The 18,457-nt window shown below is 37.5% G+C and overlaps 1 protein-coding gene across 11 annotated transcripts in view; it reads right to left on the reverse strand.

Moving 5' to 3' along the window:
- Positions 1-855: 855 nt before the first annotated feature.
- Positions 856-18,457, reverse strand: part of FRY (FRY microtubule binding protein) — a 426,749-nt gene continuing 409,147 nt past the window's right edge. For 8 of the 11 annotated variants that reach the window (XM_032403231.1, XM_032403230.1, XM_032403232.1 and 5 more), the window contains 4 exons: positions 15,553-15,570; positions 13,606-13,716; positions 2,841-3,043; positions 856-2,242 (listed from right to left, as the gene is read on the reverse strand). In XM_032403231.1, the coding sequence (XP_032259122.1) occupies positions 1,984-2,242; positions 2,841-3,043; positions 13,606-13,716; positions 15,553-15,570 (591 nt within the window). In that variant the 3' untranslated portion in view covers positions 856-1,983. The remainder of the gene's footprint in view (positions 2,243-2,840; positions 3,044-13,605; positions 13,717-15,552; positions 15,571-18,457) is intronic. The other 3 variants (XM_032403234.1, XM_032403233.1, XM_032403238.1) reach the window with 1 other exon arrangement.

Consider the following 18,457-nt stretch of genomic DNA (forward strand, 5'->3'; position numbering starts at 1 on the left):
TGGAACATTGTGCCAGGAATGTGTGTTCTTTAGCGAGACCATGTCTCTGCCTCTTCTGTCTCAGTGCTTTTTCTTTTTTGCAAAGGCTCTGTTCATCCAGTTTCTGGGTCCCCTTCTATGGGAATCACTCTGAATGTAATTGTAGATTTTTGTGTCCATTGGAGGAGGAGAGTTCAGGATCTTCCTATGCTGCCATCTTGAACCCTCCCCCCTCTCAAGAAAGTTCTTACAATTAGTTAATAGTTGTACCTTTGGTAACATAAAAAAATCCTGGCTCATACTCCCCTGTTACAGGCTGTTTCTAGAAAATTACTACCTAAGATTTAGTTTTTGTATGTTAGAGAAGTAAGTTACATTTGTTAGTCTAGGTAAATATGAGTAGGAAGACAGTAACAGATTGTTGTGTGTGTCATGTCCCTGTTTTTCGTGTGGGGTGGAGATAGATGAGCAATGGTGACAGAATTAAAACTCCTAATTTTCCTTATAGAGTCTGTTTCACAATTTTAAGGATGACAATCTAATGATAGGTGTTGACAAGTAGAGCGCTCACTCTTCTGATTTCTCTCTTTGGTTGATTAGAGAGAGCTGGTTAAAGATCACAGTCTTAATTTAGTGTCCACTTCCAAAGAGGTAACAGTTCCTGCTTCACAGAGTCCCTGGTTAGCCCCAGTGAGTGCCAATTATGGAATGTATATGAGTGGTGCCCCTTGGGGTTATCATGTGGCAACCCACATGCAAAACTGTAAATGTGTGCCAAAGGCAAAGATCTCTAAACCAGAAATAAAATCCATGGTCAATACGTATTTTGTCTTTTTTTTAGTCTAAAGGAAGTTCTGAATAGAATATCAACCAAGATTACATCACAAAAACTTTAAATGTATTTACAGAGTGAATAAGTTACATAGATCAACTTTGAATATGTTTCTGATGTGCAACCGGCTTACATGCACACAGCTAACACTTGACAGCATTAATTTGAAGGAGAAAACTTAAGAATGGCCCTTTACATATATGTTACAAATAAAATATAACATTTCTTAAGTAACAAAGTGACAACTCATAGTTTATCTTTATGATTCTACTTGTGGCTATCCAGATGGATATTAAAATATGCATGCGTGACAGGTGAAAAGACTTGGAATTTATAATGTGAATTTCTTTAACTTTTTCTACAAAATGGCAAAGTTGGTTAAAATTAACACTCATCCTTTTGTAGTATAAATATGCTCATATAAGCAACCTTCTAGTAAAAAGCAGCCAAGACCCTTACAAAAAGGTCTATCTGGACCATATTTGGTGCTAGGGTCCTAATCACAGACTCCTGCAGAGATTCAGGGCTTTCAGAAACAGTAGCCTAGCAACATAAGAAAGGTACTTCATAGCAGCTCCTTTTAGATACAGTAATTGTATTCAAATTACAGTGTATATTAAATTGTCCATTTACAATTCCCTTTTCACATAAACAGGCTGTCAGCTTTTGACCGTCTTATAGTTTTCAGTGGCCAGCTTCATTCTGCCTGCCCCTTCCTCAGCCCACCAAAAAAAGAAAAAAGAAAAAAAGAAAAAAAATAAAAGAATGTACAAGTTTTAGAATATAAAATATTTTTTGAGTGAAGAAAACATTGCACTTTTGCCAATCTAAAATTGTTTCTAGAAAGGAAGGTATTGTTCAGTGTAGTCAGCTTTGGTATGCAATGGAAGTCACTTTCTTCAGTAGTGAGTTGCATCTGCTCAGTAAAATAACACCTTTGTGCCACACAGCATAACAGATGGAGTCTGTTCCAGAATGTTCTATGCTACCTTGGTTCTGATAGTATTGCTACACGTTGGAAGTTCTGTCATCCTGTTTAGAAAAAGTCCTACAGGTAACAAGAGGGAGAACAGTCTGACCAAGCCTTCTGAAGGCTGAAAAGACACTGAATGACGTCACCCCAGCATGACAGCACCCCCAGCTTGGAACCCATGGGGGATGGGAGGCTCCTGTCAGAGACTAGTGCCAGAAATACTGGAGTCTGGAAGAAAAGTAGTGAGGACCCGGTAACTCTGGGCCCTGCGAATCATGTCCCGGATCTCCATGTTCAGCTCCATCAGCTTGGTGCAGATTTCGGTCAGGCTCTGGTTAGACCCCACCAATGCGTAAGTACCCGTTTGTCCCAGAGTTTGATGACGGAAATAAATATTCAGTAGTGTCTGGACCTCATCATCAGAACTGCTTCCAAAGATGTCATTGGGCCACAGACTTCTGCAGTCAAAAAACAGCATAGATTAGAGGCATTATTGGTTACAAAGTTGAGAGGTTATGAGCCTCTGTAGTATAAGAATATTACTTTTAAATAACCTAGCTTTGAGATATAGCTCACATACTACTATATAATTCAACCATCTGAAGCATACAATGCAGTGACTTTTAGTATATTTGGAGTTTTACAAACATCACCATAACTGATGGTGGAATGTTACTGGTTCTGATGAAAATATCTAAAGCTTCTAAATATCAGAACAGAATTTGATAATCATAAAACATGTATTTGCTATGCATTCTGGTTCCAATGAATGTGACTATACTATGAAAATATAAGGGGAGAAGGATACATCCAAATAATAGTTTTCAAAGTATACCCCAACATAATTTGAACTGTTTCAACATTACAGGTATGACAAAAGACCAGAAGTAACACCTATATTTTAAACATGTAAGTTCTGAAATCTGATATAGCTGGCATGGTAATGGTAAAGATCTGAGAAAGATGTGTATAAAATATCTAGATGTCCCTTCTGTAGTGATTAACTATTGGGCATGCATTTCTTTTCACCGTTTCTAAAAGAAATAGTAGAGTTACCTGCATTCCCTGATTTGCCGTAAAGCCTTGCCAAGTTCATTGTTCTTCAGGCACTCCAGCATGGACTGGATGGCCGCTTCAGTGGATGTGAAGGTTGGCTCAGACCAGGCACCCTCTATATAGAGAGGGTCAGCTGCAATGGCCGCAGTGGCCTCCTTCAGGTTTTTCTTTAAGTCACTCAGTTCCCTGGACATATTTAGCAGCTGTTAAAAAATTTTTTACCATATTTAGTTGCAGACTAGATTTTGCATCCCCAAGAGAGAAAATTTTCATTTCTCTGGTCTGGTTAAGCATAAGCTTAATATCTTGGTAAACTAAAATTGAACAAATAAAACTACTACCTGGCATGTGTAGGGGGTCATATACATTGCATAAATTTCTGTATCAACTACTGGGATACTCTCCTTAGATGAAAGGTTAACATTTCCTTTAAACTGTTTTCTATTTAAGTAGAAGGGCATATCCAGAGTTAAAATGCATAAGACAACAGACTTGGGTAGAGCTGGGTTCAAATGCCAATTCTGCACTGTCTTGTGGGACCATAGTCAAGTAAATAGACTTTTATGTGCTTCAGTTTTCTCTTCTGTGAGACTGAAGACATTACCTACCTCACAGGTAACTTTAAAGATGAGATGATGTATATAAAATGCTTAGTACACTTTGGCACATAAATGCTTAATAAGCATAATCATGAACATGGATCTTGTTTGAAAAATAACTTTTTCTCATTTGTATGCCATGGGAAAAGATGAAAGATATAATTTAAGGAAAAGGAAAAATCTCAAGGTAATATTAGTATTCATTTTAAAGAGGTAAGAGGTATTTTATCTCAAAATTACTGGTACCAAAAGATAAATCATAAAGAGAGAACCTATGTCACTTTTTAGTGCCCCCCAGATATACAATGGAAGTCAACTGTTTTGCGATTTGATCTCAAGAGCATTTTAAAAAAGTTGATGTGCATTTAAAGATTTGTTTTCCTTTGTAAGGTAAGTTGGTGCTGTCTTTTATTTTAGAAAGTTGATTTACCCAACATCTTCATCTTTCCTCATTCCCAGCTAGCTCACTGGACCATGTCTAGAACCAAAGCCCTCCAGAATTATTTGTCTTCACACAGATTACTATTAAATACAACTACCTACTCCAATACTAGGTTTAAAATTTACTGAGGTAATCCTTTTAAGTAAGGTATTAGAGGAGGAGCTTGGGAAGATGGCAGAGTAAGAGGATCCTGAGCTCACCTCCTCCCACGGACACAATGAGGCTACAACTACATATAATGCAACTCCCTCTGAAAACAACCTTAGGACTAGCAGCACAGTTCTTCCACAGCTAAAGATATAAAGAAAAGCCACATTGATAAAGGTAGGAGGGGTAGAGAACCAAACCCAGGATGTGACGATCCATAAGGAGAAGGGATATCACAGAGGGTGTGCAGAGGTCTTTCCTGAGGAGTGAGAGGATCAAGCTCCACATCAGGCACCCCCTGTCTTGGGGATCAGCATGGGGAAGATGAGCGCCTATAACATCTGGCTTTGAAAATCAGTGAGGCTCCAGAGGAGTGGGAGGACTATAGTAAACTGAGACTCTGCTTTTAAAGGGCCAGCATATTATATCAGTCACTCCAAGACTCATTACAGAGTCAGTAGTATGAAGAGCACCTGGGTTATATATGAAGATTCATGGACTAATTTTAGGGCATGTATCAGATAGGCAGGGATCTGTAGGAGCTTTCTCTGGGAATAGAAGTGTTGGTAGGCAACATTTTTCTTCCTCTCCTTAAGTCTGGCTGGCCTGATGCTGGTGGAAGCCAGTTCTGACAATCTCCATCTACTTTGCTAGCACTGCTTGCCCTGCTCTGGCAGGTATTCCTCCTGCTACAGGGGGCAGGCAGCCTGCAGCAGCTGCAGCCAGGTGACTCAGCCAGCCTAGCTGGGGTCAGCCCTGCTCACCGACATGCCTGAAGCAGTCATGGCCCAGTCACAGAAGGCACACCCCTGGAATGCCTGGTTCTGGTGACCAGGGGAATGCACTGCAGGGCTCCAAAGGGACACCTTTTACATAAGGCCACTACTTTCAAGACATACTACACTGAAACAGAGGTAGAGGGAAGAGGGGAATATGTTCCAAATGAAAAAAGATAAAACCTCAGAAAAAGTACTAAACAAAACAGATAAGAGTTCAAAGTAATGGTCCTAAAGATATTCACTAGTCTTGGGCGCCTGGGTGGCTCAGTTGGTTAAGCGACTGCCTTCGGCTCAGGTCGAGATCCCGGGGTCCTGGGATCGAGTCCCACATTGGGCTCCCGGCTCAGCGGGGAGCCTGCTTCTCCCTCTGACCCTCTCCTCTCTCATGCTGTTTCTCTCTCGCTTGCTCTCTAATAAATAAATAAATAAAATCTTTAAAAAAAAAAAAAAAGATATTCACTAGACTTGAGTAGATGAACTTGTGAGGATTTCAACAAAGAAAAAATATAAATAAGAACCAGTCAGAGTTGGAGAATACAAAAACTGAAATGACAAATACAACAGAGGGAATTAAAAGTAATTAGAAATGCAGAAGAATGGGTCAGTGATCTGGAAGACCGAGTAATGGACAGCACCCAAGCTGAACAGCAAAAAGAAAACTGAATTTTAAAAAACGAGGATAAGGGATGTTTAGACAACATCAGTTTTACTAACATTTATAGGGGTCAGAAGTAGAAGAGAGAGAGAAAGGGGCAGATAATTTAAAGACAGAATAGCAGACAACTTCCCTAACCTGGAGAATGAGACGTCCAGGAAATACAGAGAGCCTCTAACAAGATGAACCCAAGGGAGGTCACATAATACTTAAAATGTCAAAAATTAAAGAGAGAATCTTTTTTTTTTTTTTTTTTAAAGATTTTATTTATTTATTTGACAGAGAGAGACACAGCGAGAGAGGGAACACAAGCAGGGGGAATGGGAGAGGGAGAAGCAGGCTTCCCACGGAGCAAGGAGCCCGATGTGGGGCTCGACCCCAGGACCCTGGGATCACGACCTGAGCCGAAGGCAGACGCTTAACGACTGAGCCACCCAGGCGCCCCAAAGAGAGAATCTTAAAAGCAGCAATAGGAAAGCAATTAGTTACACAGAAAGGGAAGCCTCATAAGGCTATAAGCTGAGTTCTTAGAAGAAACATTGAATATATCATGCCACTCCCTTTTGGCCTGCAAAGTGCTGATGAAAGGAAGAAAGTCTACAACCAAGAATACCCTACTTAGGAAGCTTATCATTCAGAATTGAAGGAGAGAGAGTTTCCCAGAAAAACAAAAGTTAGAGTTTATCACCACTAAACCAGTCTTACAAGAAATGTTAAAGAGACTTCTTTAAGCAAGGAAGAGTCCATAACTAGAAGAAATTATGAAAGGAAAAAATTTCACTGGTAAACATATACTAACGGTAGTAGTAGATCAATCACCTAGAAAGCTAGAAAGATGACTAAAAGAAAAAATAGTAAAGTCAATTATATCTACCAAAATTAGGTGATACACAAAATAAAGAGATCTAAAATACGATGTCATATACATAAAATGGGGTAGAATTAAAAATGTACTGCTTTTAGAATGTGTTTGAACTTAAGTGACCAACTTAAAACATACTGCTATATACATATACATAGAATGTTATATATGAATCTTATAGTAACCACAAGCCAAAAACATATTAGATACACAAAAAATAGAAAGCCAAGCATAACACTGAAAAATCAAAAAAAAAAAAAAAAAAAAGGAAAGAAAGAGAAGAACTACAAAAATAACCAGAAAACAACAAACTGCTATAAGGACATACCTATTATTAATTACTTTGAATGTAAATGGACTAAATGCTCCAATCAAAACACATAGGATAAATGAATGGATAAAAAGAAAAACAAGACCCATCTATATGCTGCCTACAGGAGACTCGCTTCAGATCTAAAGACACATACAGACTGAAGGTGAAGGAACAGAAAAGATATTCCATGCAAATGGAAATGGAAAAAAAAAAAAAAAAAAAGCTGGGATGGAAATACTTATACCAGACAAAATAGACTTTGAAATGAAGACTAACAAGAGACAAAGAATATGCTATTAAACTAATGGATCAAGGAAGAAATCAAGAAAAAATAAAAAAAATACCTTGAAACGAATGAATATGGAAACACATGGTTCAAAATCTATGGGACTTAACAATAGCATTTCTAAGAGAAAGTTTATGATACAGGCCTACCTCAAGAAACAAGAAAAATCTCAATCTAACCTTACATCTAAAGGAACTAGAAAAAGAAGAACAAAGCACAGTTAGTAGAAAGAAGGAAATAATAAGAGTAGAAATAAATGGAATATAAAAAAATAGAAACCTCAATGAAGCTAAGAGTGACTTATTAGAAAAGATAAAAACTTAGCATAATACCCTCTAGCTCCATCCATGTTGTTGCAAATGGCAAGATTTCATTCTTTTTTTATGGCTGAGTAATATTCCATTATATATATATATATATATATATAATATATATGTAATATATATATAATATATATATATACCACATCCTTTTTATCCATTCATCAGCTGATGGACACTTGGGCTCTCGTAATTTGGCTATTGTTGATAATGCTGCTATAAACATCAGGGTTCATGTGACCCTTTGAATTAGTATTTTTATATCCTTTCGGTAAATACCTAGTAGTATAATTGCTGGGTCATAGGATAGTTCTATCTTTAACTTTTTAAGGAACCTTCATACTGTTTTCCAGAGTGGCTGTACCAGTTTGCATTCCCACCAACAATATGAATGTTCCCATTTCTCCACATCTTTGCCAACACCTGTTGTTTCTTGTGTTGTTAATTTTAGCCATTCTGACTAGTGTGAGGTGGTATCTCATCATGGTATGTTTTTTTTTTTTTTAAGATTTATTTATTTTAGAGAGAGGGAGAGAGTGAGTATGAGTGGGGCGGGGAGGGGCAGAGGGAGAGAATCCCAAGCAAATTCCCCACTGAGCATGGAGCCTGACACTGGGCTTGATCTCACGACCCTAAGTACATGACCTGAGCCGAAACCAAGAGTCAGATGCTCAACTGACTGAGCCACCCAGGCGCCACTCTCATCATGGTTTTGATTTGTATTTCTCTGATGATGAGTGATATTGAGCATCTTTTCATGTGTATTATGTTAAGCAAAATAAGTCAGAGAAAGACAAATACTTTATGATTTCACTCATGTGGGATTTAAGAAACAAAACATATGAACATAGGGTAAGGGAGAAAGAAAAAAGAGGGAGGGAAACTATAAGAAACTCTTAAGTATAGAGAACAAACTGAGGGTTGATGGAGGGGAGATGGGTTGGGGGGATGGGCTAAATGGGTGATGGTTATTAAGGAGGGCACTTGTGATGAGAGCCCTGGGTGTTATATGTAAGTGATGAATCACTAAATTCTCCTCCTGAAACCAATATTACACTATATGTTAACTAGAATTTTTAAAAACTTGAAACAAAAAAAATATAGAATACACAATAAAAAAAGAAAAACTGATTAACCTTTAGCCAGACTCATCATGAAAAAAAGAGAGGACTTGAATGAATAAAATCAAAAGTGAAAGAGCTGTTACAACTGACAGCACAGAAATACAAAGGACTATAATAGACTATTATGAAAAATTACACACCAACAAATTGGACAATGTAGAAGAAATGGATAAATTCCTAGAAATAGTCTTCAAGACTGAATCAGGAATAGAAAATCTGAATAGACCTATTACTAGTAATGAAATTGAATAAATAATCCAAAAACTCCCAACAAAAAATCCAGGACCAGATGGCTTCATGGGTGACTTCTACCAAACATGTAAAAAATATTTAATACCTATCCTTCTCAAAGTATTCCAAAAATTGAAGCAGAAGGAATGCTTCCAAATTCATTGTACAAGGCCAGTATTATCCAGATATCAAAATCAGACAAGCACAGTACAGACAAAAGATTAAAGGCCAATATTCCTGATTCATATAAATGTAAAAATTGTCAACAAAACATTAGCAGAGTTCAATAATATATTAAAAGGATCATTTACCATGATCAAGGGGATTTATTTCAGGGATGCAGGGATGGTTCAATATCTACAAATCAATGTGATAAGCCATATTAACAAGATGAAAGATAAAAATTATGATTAATCTCAATAGATTAAAAAAAAGCATTTGACAAAATTCAGCATCCATTCATTAAAAAACTCAACAAAGTGGGTATAGAGGGAACATACATTAACATAATAGAGGTCACATATGACATACCTCTAGCTAATATCATACTCAACAGGGAAAAGCTAAAAGCTTTTTCTCTAAGATCAGGAACCCAAGCCAAGGATGACCACTCTTGCCACTTTTATTCAACATAGAACTGGAAGTCCTAGTCACAGCAGTCAGACAAGAAGAAAAGGCATCCATATTGTTAAGGAAGACACTAAACTGTCACTATTTGCAGATGACATGATACTATACATAGAAAACTCTAAAGACTCCACCAAAAAACTATTAGAACTGATAAATCAGTAAAGTTGCAGGATACAAAATTAATATACAGAAATCCGTACATTTCTGTACACTAATAACGATAGAAGGAGAAATTAAGAAAACAATCCTATTTACAATTCCATCGAAAAGAATGGAATACCTAGGAATAAATGTAAGGAGGTAAAAGATCTACACTCTGGTAACTATAAAACATTGATGAAAGAAACTGAAGAGGACACAAACAAATGGAAAGTTATACCACACTCATGAATTGGAAGAAATAATATTTTAAAAATGTCAATACTACCCAAAGCAATCTATAGCTTCGGTGCAATTCCTGTCAAAATACCACAAGCATTTTTCATAGAACTGGAACAAATAATCCCAACATTTGTGTGGAACAACAGAAGAGCCCCAATAGCCAAAGCAATTGTGAGAGAGAACAACAAAGCTAGAGGTGTCCCAATCCCAGAGTTCAAACTATACTACAATAGTAATAGTAACCAAAAACATACGGCACTGGAACAAAAAGATACATAGATGCTTGGAACAGAACAGAGGACCTATAAATAAACCCATACGTACACAATTAATTGACAAGGCACAAATATATGATGGAGAAGAAAAAAAATCTTTTCACTAAAAAGTGTTCGCAAAATTAGACCACTTTCTTATGTCATGTACAAAAATAAAATGAATTAAAAGATTTACACGTAAGACCTGAAACCATAAAACTCCTAAAAGAAAACATAGGCAGTAAACACTTGGGCATTGGTCTTACCAATATTTTTTTGGATAGGTCTCTTCAGGCAAGGGCAAAAAAAGCTGAAATAAACAATTGGGACTACATGAAACTAAAGTTTTTGCACAGCAAAGGAAATCATAAAAAAATGAAAAAGCAATCTATTAAATGAGAGAAGATATTTGTAAATGATGTATCTGATAAAGGGTTAATCTCCAAAATATGTAAAGACTCATACTATCTGATGAAAAAAATGGGCAGAGGACCTGAATAGACTTTTTTCCAAAGAAGATCTACAGATGGCCAACAGTCCAATGAAAAGATACTCAACATCACCAATCATCAGGGAAAATGCAAAGTGAAACCACAATGAACTATATCACCTCACAGCAGTCAGAATGGCTAATACCAAAAAGATAAGACCAAGTGTTGGGAAGCATGTGGAGAAAGGAAGCCCTTGTGCACTGTTTGGAGGGATGATAAATTGGTTCACCACTGAAAAACAGTATGGAAGTTCCTCAAAAAACTAAAAATAGAACTACCCTGTGATCCAGTAATTCCACTACTCAGTATTTTACCCAAAGGAAACAAAAGCCCTAATTTGAAGAGATAAATGCACCCCTTTGTTTATTGCAGGATTATTTACAATAGCCAAGATATGGAAGCAGCCCAAGTGTCCATTGATAGATGAATGGATAAAGATGTGCGCGCTCACGTGCGCGTGCGCGCACACACACACACACACACACACTGGATAACTGCACAGCCATAAAAAGAATGAGATCTTGCCTTTGTGACAACATGGATGGACCTAGAAGGTATTATGCTAAGTTAAGTGAGTCAGATGGAAAAAGACAAATACTGTATGATTTCACTTATATGTGGAATCTAAAAAAGAAAACAAATAAACAGGTTCAAATATAGAGAACCAACTTGTGGTTGCCAGAGGGGAGGGGAGTGGGGGACGGGTGAAAGATGTGAAGGGGATTAAGAGGTACAAAGTTCCAGTTATAAAGTCACAGGGATGAAAAGTACAGCATATAGAGTAAATAATATTGTAATAATTTTGGGGACATATGGAAGCTACATTTATTGGGTAGCATTCCCTAATGTATATAAATGTCAAATCACTACATTGTATGCCTAAAACTAATATTGACATAATACTGTATGTCAAGCATACTTTAATTAAAAAGAATATTAGAGTATTTTATATATATAATTTTTAAGTTTGAAAGTCAATATCTTAATTATTTCAAAGCTAGGGATGTTTTATATACTATGTGTATGTGTGTATAGCCATTTAAGACTTCCCTAGATTTAAAATAATTAAGGAGAAATTCACTTTAAATTTATTAGATTGAAATAATTATGCATAATATATACATACATGATAAGAATACATAATTTTATTACTCTAAAGTGAAACCTGAATTGCTTTTAAATATGGGAAATGACATGAGTTACATTTTCATGTGCGTTATTTTTTGAGCAGAGATGGACTCTAAGGTTCCTGTTAATATTTGCTAGAATAGCAAACTTTATCTTGACAACATGTCCTATAACTTGCATTAACTGTGTTCTCTTTAATCTAATAATTTGTAATTCTGTGGAGGAAGCCTGGTTTGTGAAGAGGTCTTCATACCCCTCCCTTGAAATTGGCATTTAAAAGTACACTTAAAAACTATTCAGTCATTTTCCTTTTATCAAACTAAGTGATAAATATGGTAACAAGGCTGTCATGTGTGTTTCCTCCTCTACCCTCCTCCGACGTGAGGTTTCTTGGGCTCCGCCCTCACCCCACTGCTCTTGGTAGGACGGGCTGTTCACGGACGACCAGCACATCTGCACCTTTAGTCCACATCTCTCCTCTGACCTCAGATCCTCCCATTGAACTGCTTGCAAGACGTCATTAAAGCTGGGCATGGTCTAGTAGGCAGATACCGTCCCTGACCAACACGCGTGGATGTATAGTGGCCTCAGTCCTCCTTATCCCTGTGTCAGCTGTGGTACCACGGGTCACCTGGTTCATCGAAGATGGAATCTCAGCATTGCCCTCGACTTTTCCTTCTCCTTCATTCCTCATCCTGACCCCTAATCAGTTTCATTGGCCTTTTGTGCTAAGTCTTTCTTTCATTTTCTGTCCTCTCTCCATACCTAGCCCTTCTGTCCTGGTCGAAACCCTCATCCTTGTCTGAGCTATTTCAACAACCTAGTGACTAGCCTCCTGTCTCCAGCCTATGTGTCATCAAATCCACCCTTCACATCCCTGCCATAAAAATCTAACTAAAACATTCCCAGGCACAGTATCTTCCGTCATCTAACCCTTACCTATCTCTTGTGCCTGATTCTTCCTTTTTGGTTTGCATTTCATATTCTAGCAATACTAAATTGCTTGTACTTGGGGTGCCTGGGTGGCTCATTTGGTTAAGTGTTCGACTCTTGGTTTCAGTTCAGGTCATGATCTCCGGGTCCTGGGATGAAACCCTGTGCTCAGGAGGGAGTCGGCTTCTCTCCCCCTCCCTCTACCCCTGCTCATGCTTTCTCTCTAAAATAAATAAAATCTTTAAAAAAAATAAGTTCCTTTTGCTTCCTTTTTTAAGAAGATTTTTATTTATTTATTCGAGAGCGGGAGAAGCAGACTCCCCACTGAGCAGGGAGCCGGACACAGGGCTCGATTCCAGGACCCTGGGATCATGGCCTGAGCTGAAGACAGACACTTGACCAACTGAGCCACCCAGGCGCCCCTGTAGTTCCCTTCTCTTTTTTACCACTTTATGCTCATGCTGCAGCTGCTTAATGGAACATTTCTCCTTAGCCCTCACTTCATCTAACTCCATCTCCTTCTTTAAGAATCAGCTCAGGTGTGATTTCCCCCAGAAAGCTTTCCTATTTCAACCTCCTCACCCCCAGCTGAATTAGATGCTTGACCTTTGCGCTTCCATAATATCCAGTGTACATCACCATTATTTCACTTACTTTGTTGCAGTAATATTTCTTCACTTCTAGGAAAATTTTGGCTCTCTTGGAAGTAGTATGTTTGTTACTTTTAAAAATATTAAAGCATCCTAATGCTAAGCAGGACAGGGCAACTGAAGAGAATCAAACGTCATGTAGATATTTACTTCTTATCTGAATGTTAGGGCAAGTATGAAAAAGTAAATATAAAGAAGAAAAACCATAACACAGGAACTTCTTCAAAGAAGGATGTCCAGAACCAGGGTCAGGATCAGAGTGGGCCAAGTGAGGCCTCTCGGCATAGCAGCAGGGAGGCACTCACTCTCAGGGTTGTCCTTAAATTTTGTGCCTCGGCTAGTCACTTGCTTTGCCCTAGTCCTGGCACTGCCAAACGAGAGCGGAAGGAAAGACAACTCATATTTAAGTCTTGTGTTTGAGCAAATCAGTTATGTGGGAATAAAATCACTTGGACAGTTATAAAAGGGCTGGGAGGAGAGACCAAAAGGAAAAGAATGATTTTCAGGGTAGGACTTGGCATCGGGAGGTGTGCGGCTCACCTCTGGCGTGGAGCTGACTTCGTGCACCTGGCCGATGAGCTTACAGTAGGACTGAAAAAGCAGCAGCAGCTGGAAGTGCAGCTTATATAACCTCTGGCACAGTTCCAATTGCTAAAGAGAGAGTGTGCATGGGAAGAAACAGTTATTAAGGATCATTCTTGTATAACAAAGGAAATCTCGGTAGAGAAAAACATTTTTCTTTTTTTTTTTACATCAAGGAAACAGAACTAGCTGTTATTATTCCAGATGAAACAGAACAACAAAATCCAGCCAATAAATATCAGTGAGAAATTCACAATACAAGATTGAATAGCTCCTGGAAGATGACTAATTAGGAGGAGTTGCCATAAAGGGACTCAGTGAATCACCAGATTTTCATTATGTTTGCCAATTAAATCCCTACAAATTATAGCTGTGGTCATCTTAATTGCAGTTGTCTTAATTTTTATAGGCTAAAATTGTTTTAAAAAGCAAAAACAATTATGAAAAGTATATTTGAAAGGCAAAACATTTAAGTCATTCTAGGTGTCAAATTTGTAAATTCAGCAACTGGGGGGGTTACTCCATGTGACAATTTTGGCTGCCTTTTAGAGTGCAGACACTCATCTCAAAGTCTGTGTAAACACAACAGTCAGTCATATGATCCTCTAAGGTGTTGTATCAGTTTTAGTGACAATGCTTCTACTCAGTGCTCAGTAAATATTTGTTGAATTACAGAGTTAAAAAGGGGCTACAAGTGCTAAGAGAAAAGAGAAATTAAGGGAACATTCAAAACTTTGTGTGGAAAGAACATTAAAAAGGAGTCATACAAAATGGCCCTTGAGCCCTATAGCTACCTCTGGAATTTAAAATGTTTTCATTATATGGCTTAGGTCTACTATGAGGGAAAAATAAATCTTGAGTAATTCCAACACCAACGATCATACTACTCTTTGAGCTGTATCTGCTTGTAATGGGCTCTACACTTTGCCCGTTTTACTCTAAGAATGAGTTAGCTCCTAGGTGGTGGATGGCAATTCTGTGGAAGAAAAGAGCAGCCTTCACGAGATAGAATTTCATGGCTCAGCAGTCACCAGGGAAAGTGGGTTAAATATGTGGCGTCAACGGAACATGTCACTGTTCAGTGTTCAAATATGGTTAAGTAAGGATAAATAGGGCCTTTCTTTTGCTAATGGACTATAAAGAACTCAGCTCAGAATTGAGAGCTTCTGAGGTCCCTTAAATTGCTCCCCCAAATCAGTTTAGGGAGAGAAATGACAAGAATTTAAATTTAGGCTTTAGGAAGAATATCCAATTAATAGTGCTAATAGAATTTTGATCCTAATTGTTAAAAGTTACGAAAGTCCGTGCTAAGGCTATGCTCAATGAAGTTTTCTTTTGTCTTGTCCTTTCCCTGGCTCCTGGGGGGAAAATAACAATTCTAGATTTAGACTGATTTTGATCTCTCAATGCTGATACCAAACACAAGTTTAAAGAAGTAGCTACACTCATTAGTTAACCCAAACTGGATCTTTGGTTGTTTTAGTCAAGCATTTTGTTTTTTGATCATTTAAACCTTTCTTTATAGAAATCTTTTAAAATCTGATGTAAAAGATAACTGCCAGAGACTTGCAGATAAATAAAAAAGTATTTTTAAAAACATAATGTTACCTTCACAAATTTAAGGTGAAACCTAGCTATGAAAACTCCGACCTTTGTTATAGTGCTGGTTATTACTCAAGATATCCCACTGATAGTATGAGAGTTCATAGCAACTTAAGTTTCTACTTTGGGACGAAAGCAGCCCAGAATGCTACTAATTCACTGCATGTCTCAGTCTACCAAATAAAATAAAATGAAACACAAAGGGGAAAACATGCTAAGAGCTAGAATAGTAACCGTAAAAATAAGATTTGTTATGGGTCCATGCCTAAAATGGACAAAGAGTATGAAAGAAAGTTAACTTACTGCAAGAGATTCCATTTGCTACACAGCAAGCATGGCACAGGAAACAAAGGAAAGGAAAGAAAGTACAGGGTCAGTGTAATGCATGCAACGGAAAGCATGGCCCTCTTCCAAGAGCAGAACCGTCAGCAGTATTAGCATTGCTTGCCCAAACTCAATCAATGGTTGCACGTCTTGTACCCATTCAACATGCACAGCGGTCCAGTTAAAAAGAAGCTTGAATGGGAAACATATCACTGAAAAATAATTGGTAATCGTTTAGACTCTCTGATTAGTTTGTTTAGGTTTTGTCAGTCTTGGAGACCAGAAGTCAAAACTTTTATTGCTTGAAGGTTTTAGTGTTTAACTGTGAATAATATGTGAATGGAGTAAAACTGTGAGGAGACCAACTGAGTAATCTGAAAGAACTGGAGCCCCAACAAATTATACTTTTGCTACCTGTTAGTTAAGGCAGAGTCTTTAATCCGTTTGACTTCCTATCTGCTAAACTATGACAATCCAATTAACATATAATATAATTAACAATCTAAGTGGCTTTTCATTTAGTCAGATTGCCTTCCTCGTTAAGAATATTTTATAGGACTGCGAGATATAGTCATTTCAAAGGAGTTTGTATACTCCCAAACAAGTGTGAGATTTGACAAGTAATTTTCTTGTATTTCATTTGTAATAATTTTGTTCTCAATTTCTAAAAGTAATCTAGAACTGGTGGGTAGTTTAGAATAATATAAATTTGTAACTGAGCCATGTTCAATTATGGCTTCCATTTTTTGGTGTCATCATATCATAACCATAGACTTGGCTTTAAGGAAAGTGTGGGTGTGTTGGAAAGATGATCAGAGTCTGACAGAATATTAAAAAAAAATCAATTTGGCCATTCCTAATTATGGATCAATATATCTGGTTCTGGATTTTCAAAATATTTAAAGACGTATCTAACTTAGTTTCTAATCCTTAATAGGAAAATCACTTATTTTAAAGTTCTTTCTAAAATAAATCTCTGGGTTATTATCAGTTTAATGTATTATACTTTATATGTGGTACACTACACACACAAAATAAAACTATCAAATTATTTATTAGTATCTTCAAACATAAAGCCCCACCACTACCAACCCCCCCCAACACCTTCTCCTAACCTCCGAGGGTCTCTTCTTGCCTCACCTGTTACTAATATCCTATGAGTTGGGCACACTGATGACTACTGTATTATGTTTATTGAGTAGTTTTTTGGACCTTGGCCATGAATATCTTTCAAAGCGTTGAAAGATGAATACATTGAAGCCTGTGATGCAGATTACACAGCCTGAGGTATTTATTATTTTCAAGAAGACTTTATGCCTAGACGTTTTAATGACCAAACCTTAAGTACTGAAAAAACTGCTATCTTTCTACTGTTTTCCAAAACAAGGTTGTAATCCAAGAAGGTCATCAAATCAGTTAAAGCAGAATGTCCTCTGTTCAATAAAGGCAAATGAGACTTTTTGACTCCAGCTTGGTGCTGAGGAATTTAATGTCCATGAATTCCTCCCACTCAGCTCTCAAGGCACAAAACTGTATTTCTTGGGGGATGGCCAACTTGACGCACACCAGTTCTCAATATCCTTCTTAAACGCTCCATTTTAGGTAGGTTGGTGCAAGCTGCCTTGCTATTTATTATCTTAGAATCCTTTCCTAGGCCACAGGCTGGGGTCTCGTTTGCATTTAGAGCTCCCCAAAAGATAGTGAAAAATACCTTTCTAGGGGGCAATTTTATGGCAAATGTTAAAACCTTTTATCCCTCTTGTGCTAATGTTTTCCTGTATCCAGGTTTTAAGAATAATCCCTTCATAAGTCTTTATGAACGTATTTATGTTTCGGTGACTTAAGATTCTTTTGAAAATGTTATGGGAATGGCACCATTTTATTTGGTCAGAAGGATTTTCTTTAAGCCCTGTTCCTGCGCTCCTAATATAACTTGATTTATAAATTGGATTTAGAGGTATGTTTTCTCAAAACGAGAAGAAAATATCAAGAAACCAAGATGTTAAAAACTGATCATAGACAGGGTAGCTTAAAAGCCCAGAATAATCTTTGTTTGTTAACAGTAGCATAGCCATTCTTGTTTCTCTGTATTCTTCTCTAAATGAGTTCTATGCTTAGGACATAGCCAGTCAGGCAAAAATTTCAGAAATGTTTATCATGACAGAAGATGAGCCACAGCGTACTGTAATAGCTATTGTTTTCATCATAGTTAATCTCTGAAAGCCACTGATTTAAATTAAATGGGATAAAATTTAGACAACCTAGCCTAAGAATACATAGATGTATGTCGTCTCCTAAGTAGGTATAATCAACATGTGCTCGCCTGTTGCTAATATCACTTGGGGCTGGCTCACTGATGACTATTGTATTGTGTATGCTGAGTAGTTTTTTGGACCTTGGCCATGGATATCTTTCAAAGCCTTGAAAGACAAATACCTTTAAGCCTATGATACAGATTACACAGCCTGAGGTATTTACTATTTTTAAGAACACTTTAACGTCAGCGGACACTTCTTTTCAGTCAACGCGGGGAAGAGGATTCCTTACAGAAGAGTAATTGACTCTCTCTGAAAGGTACTGTTTAATGGGTTACAGTTTAACTGCAGAAACTGCAACTTGTTCAGTTTGTTTAAGAACAGAGGTTGCAGGCTTCTCGTGCATAGATTAGTGTCCAAAAAAGACCCTAGTATTTGGAATGATGACTGGAATATAAGATGAAATGTAGCTGGGCTAAATGTAAATGATTGCACTTGAGTCCAAAGAGTCAAATGTTCAAGTAGTGCTCAGAAATACCTGTTGAATTGGGACTGTGCCAACTAAAATCACTTATAATGAGTGAAATGGAAACATCTCCAGCTTTGCCAGGGCCGGCCCTACAGGACCT

Source organism: Phoca vitulina, unplaced genomic scaffold (assembly GCF_004348235.1).
Source record: "Phoca vitulina isolate PV1807 unplaced genomic scaffold, GSC_HSeal_1.0 scaffold5, whole genome shotgun sequence".
NCBI classification, from domain to species: Eukaryota; Metazoa; Chordata; class Mammalia; order Carnivora; family Phocidae; genus Phoca; species Phoca vitulina.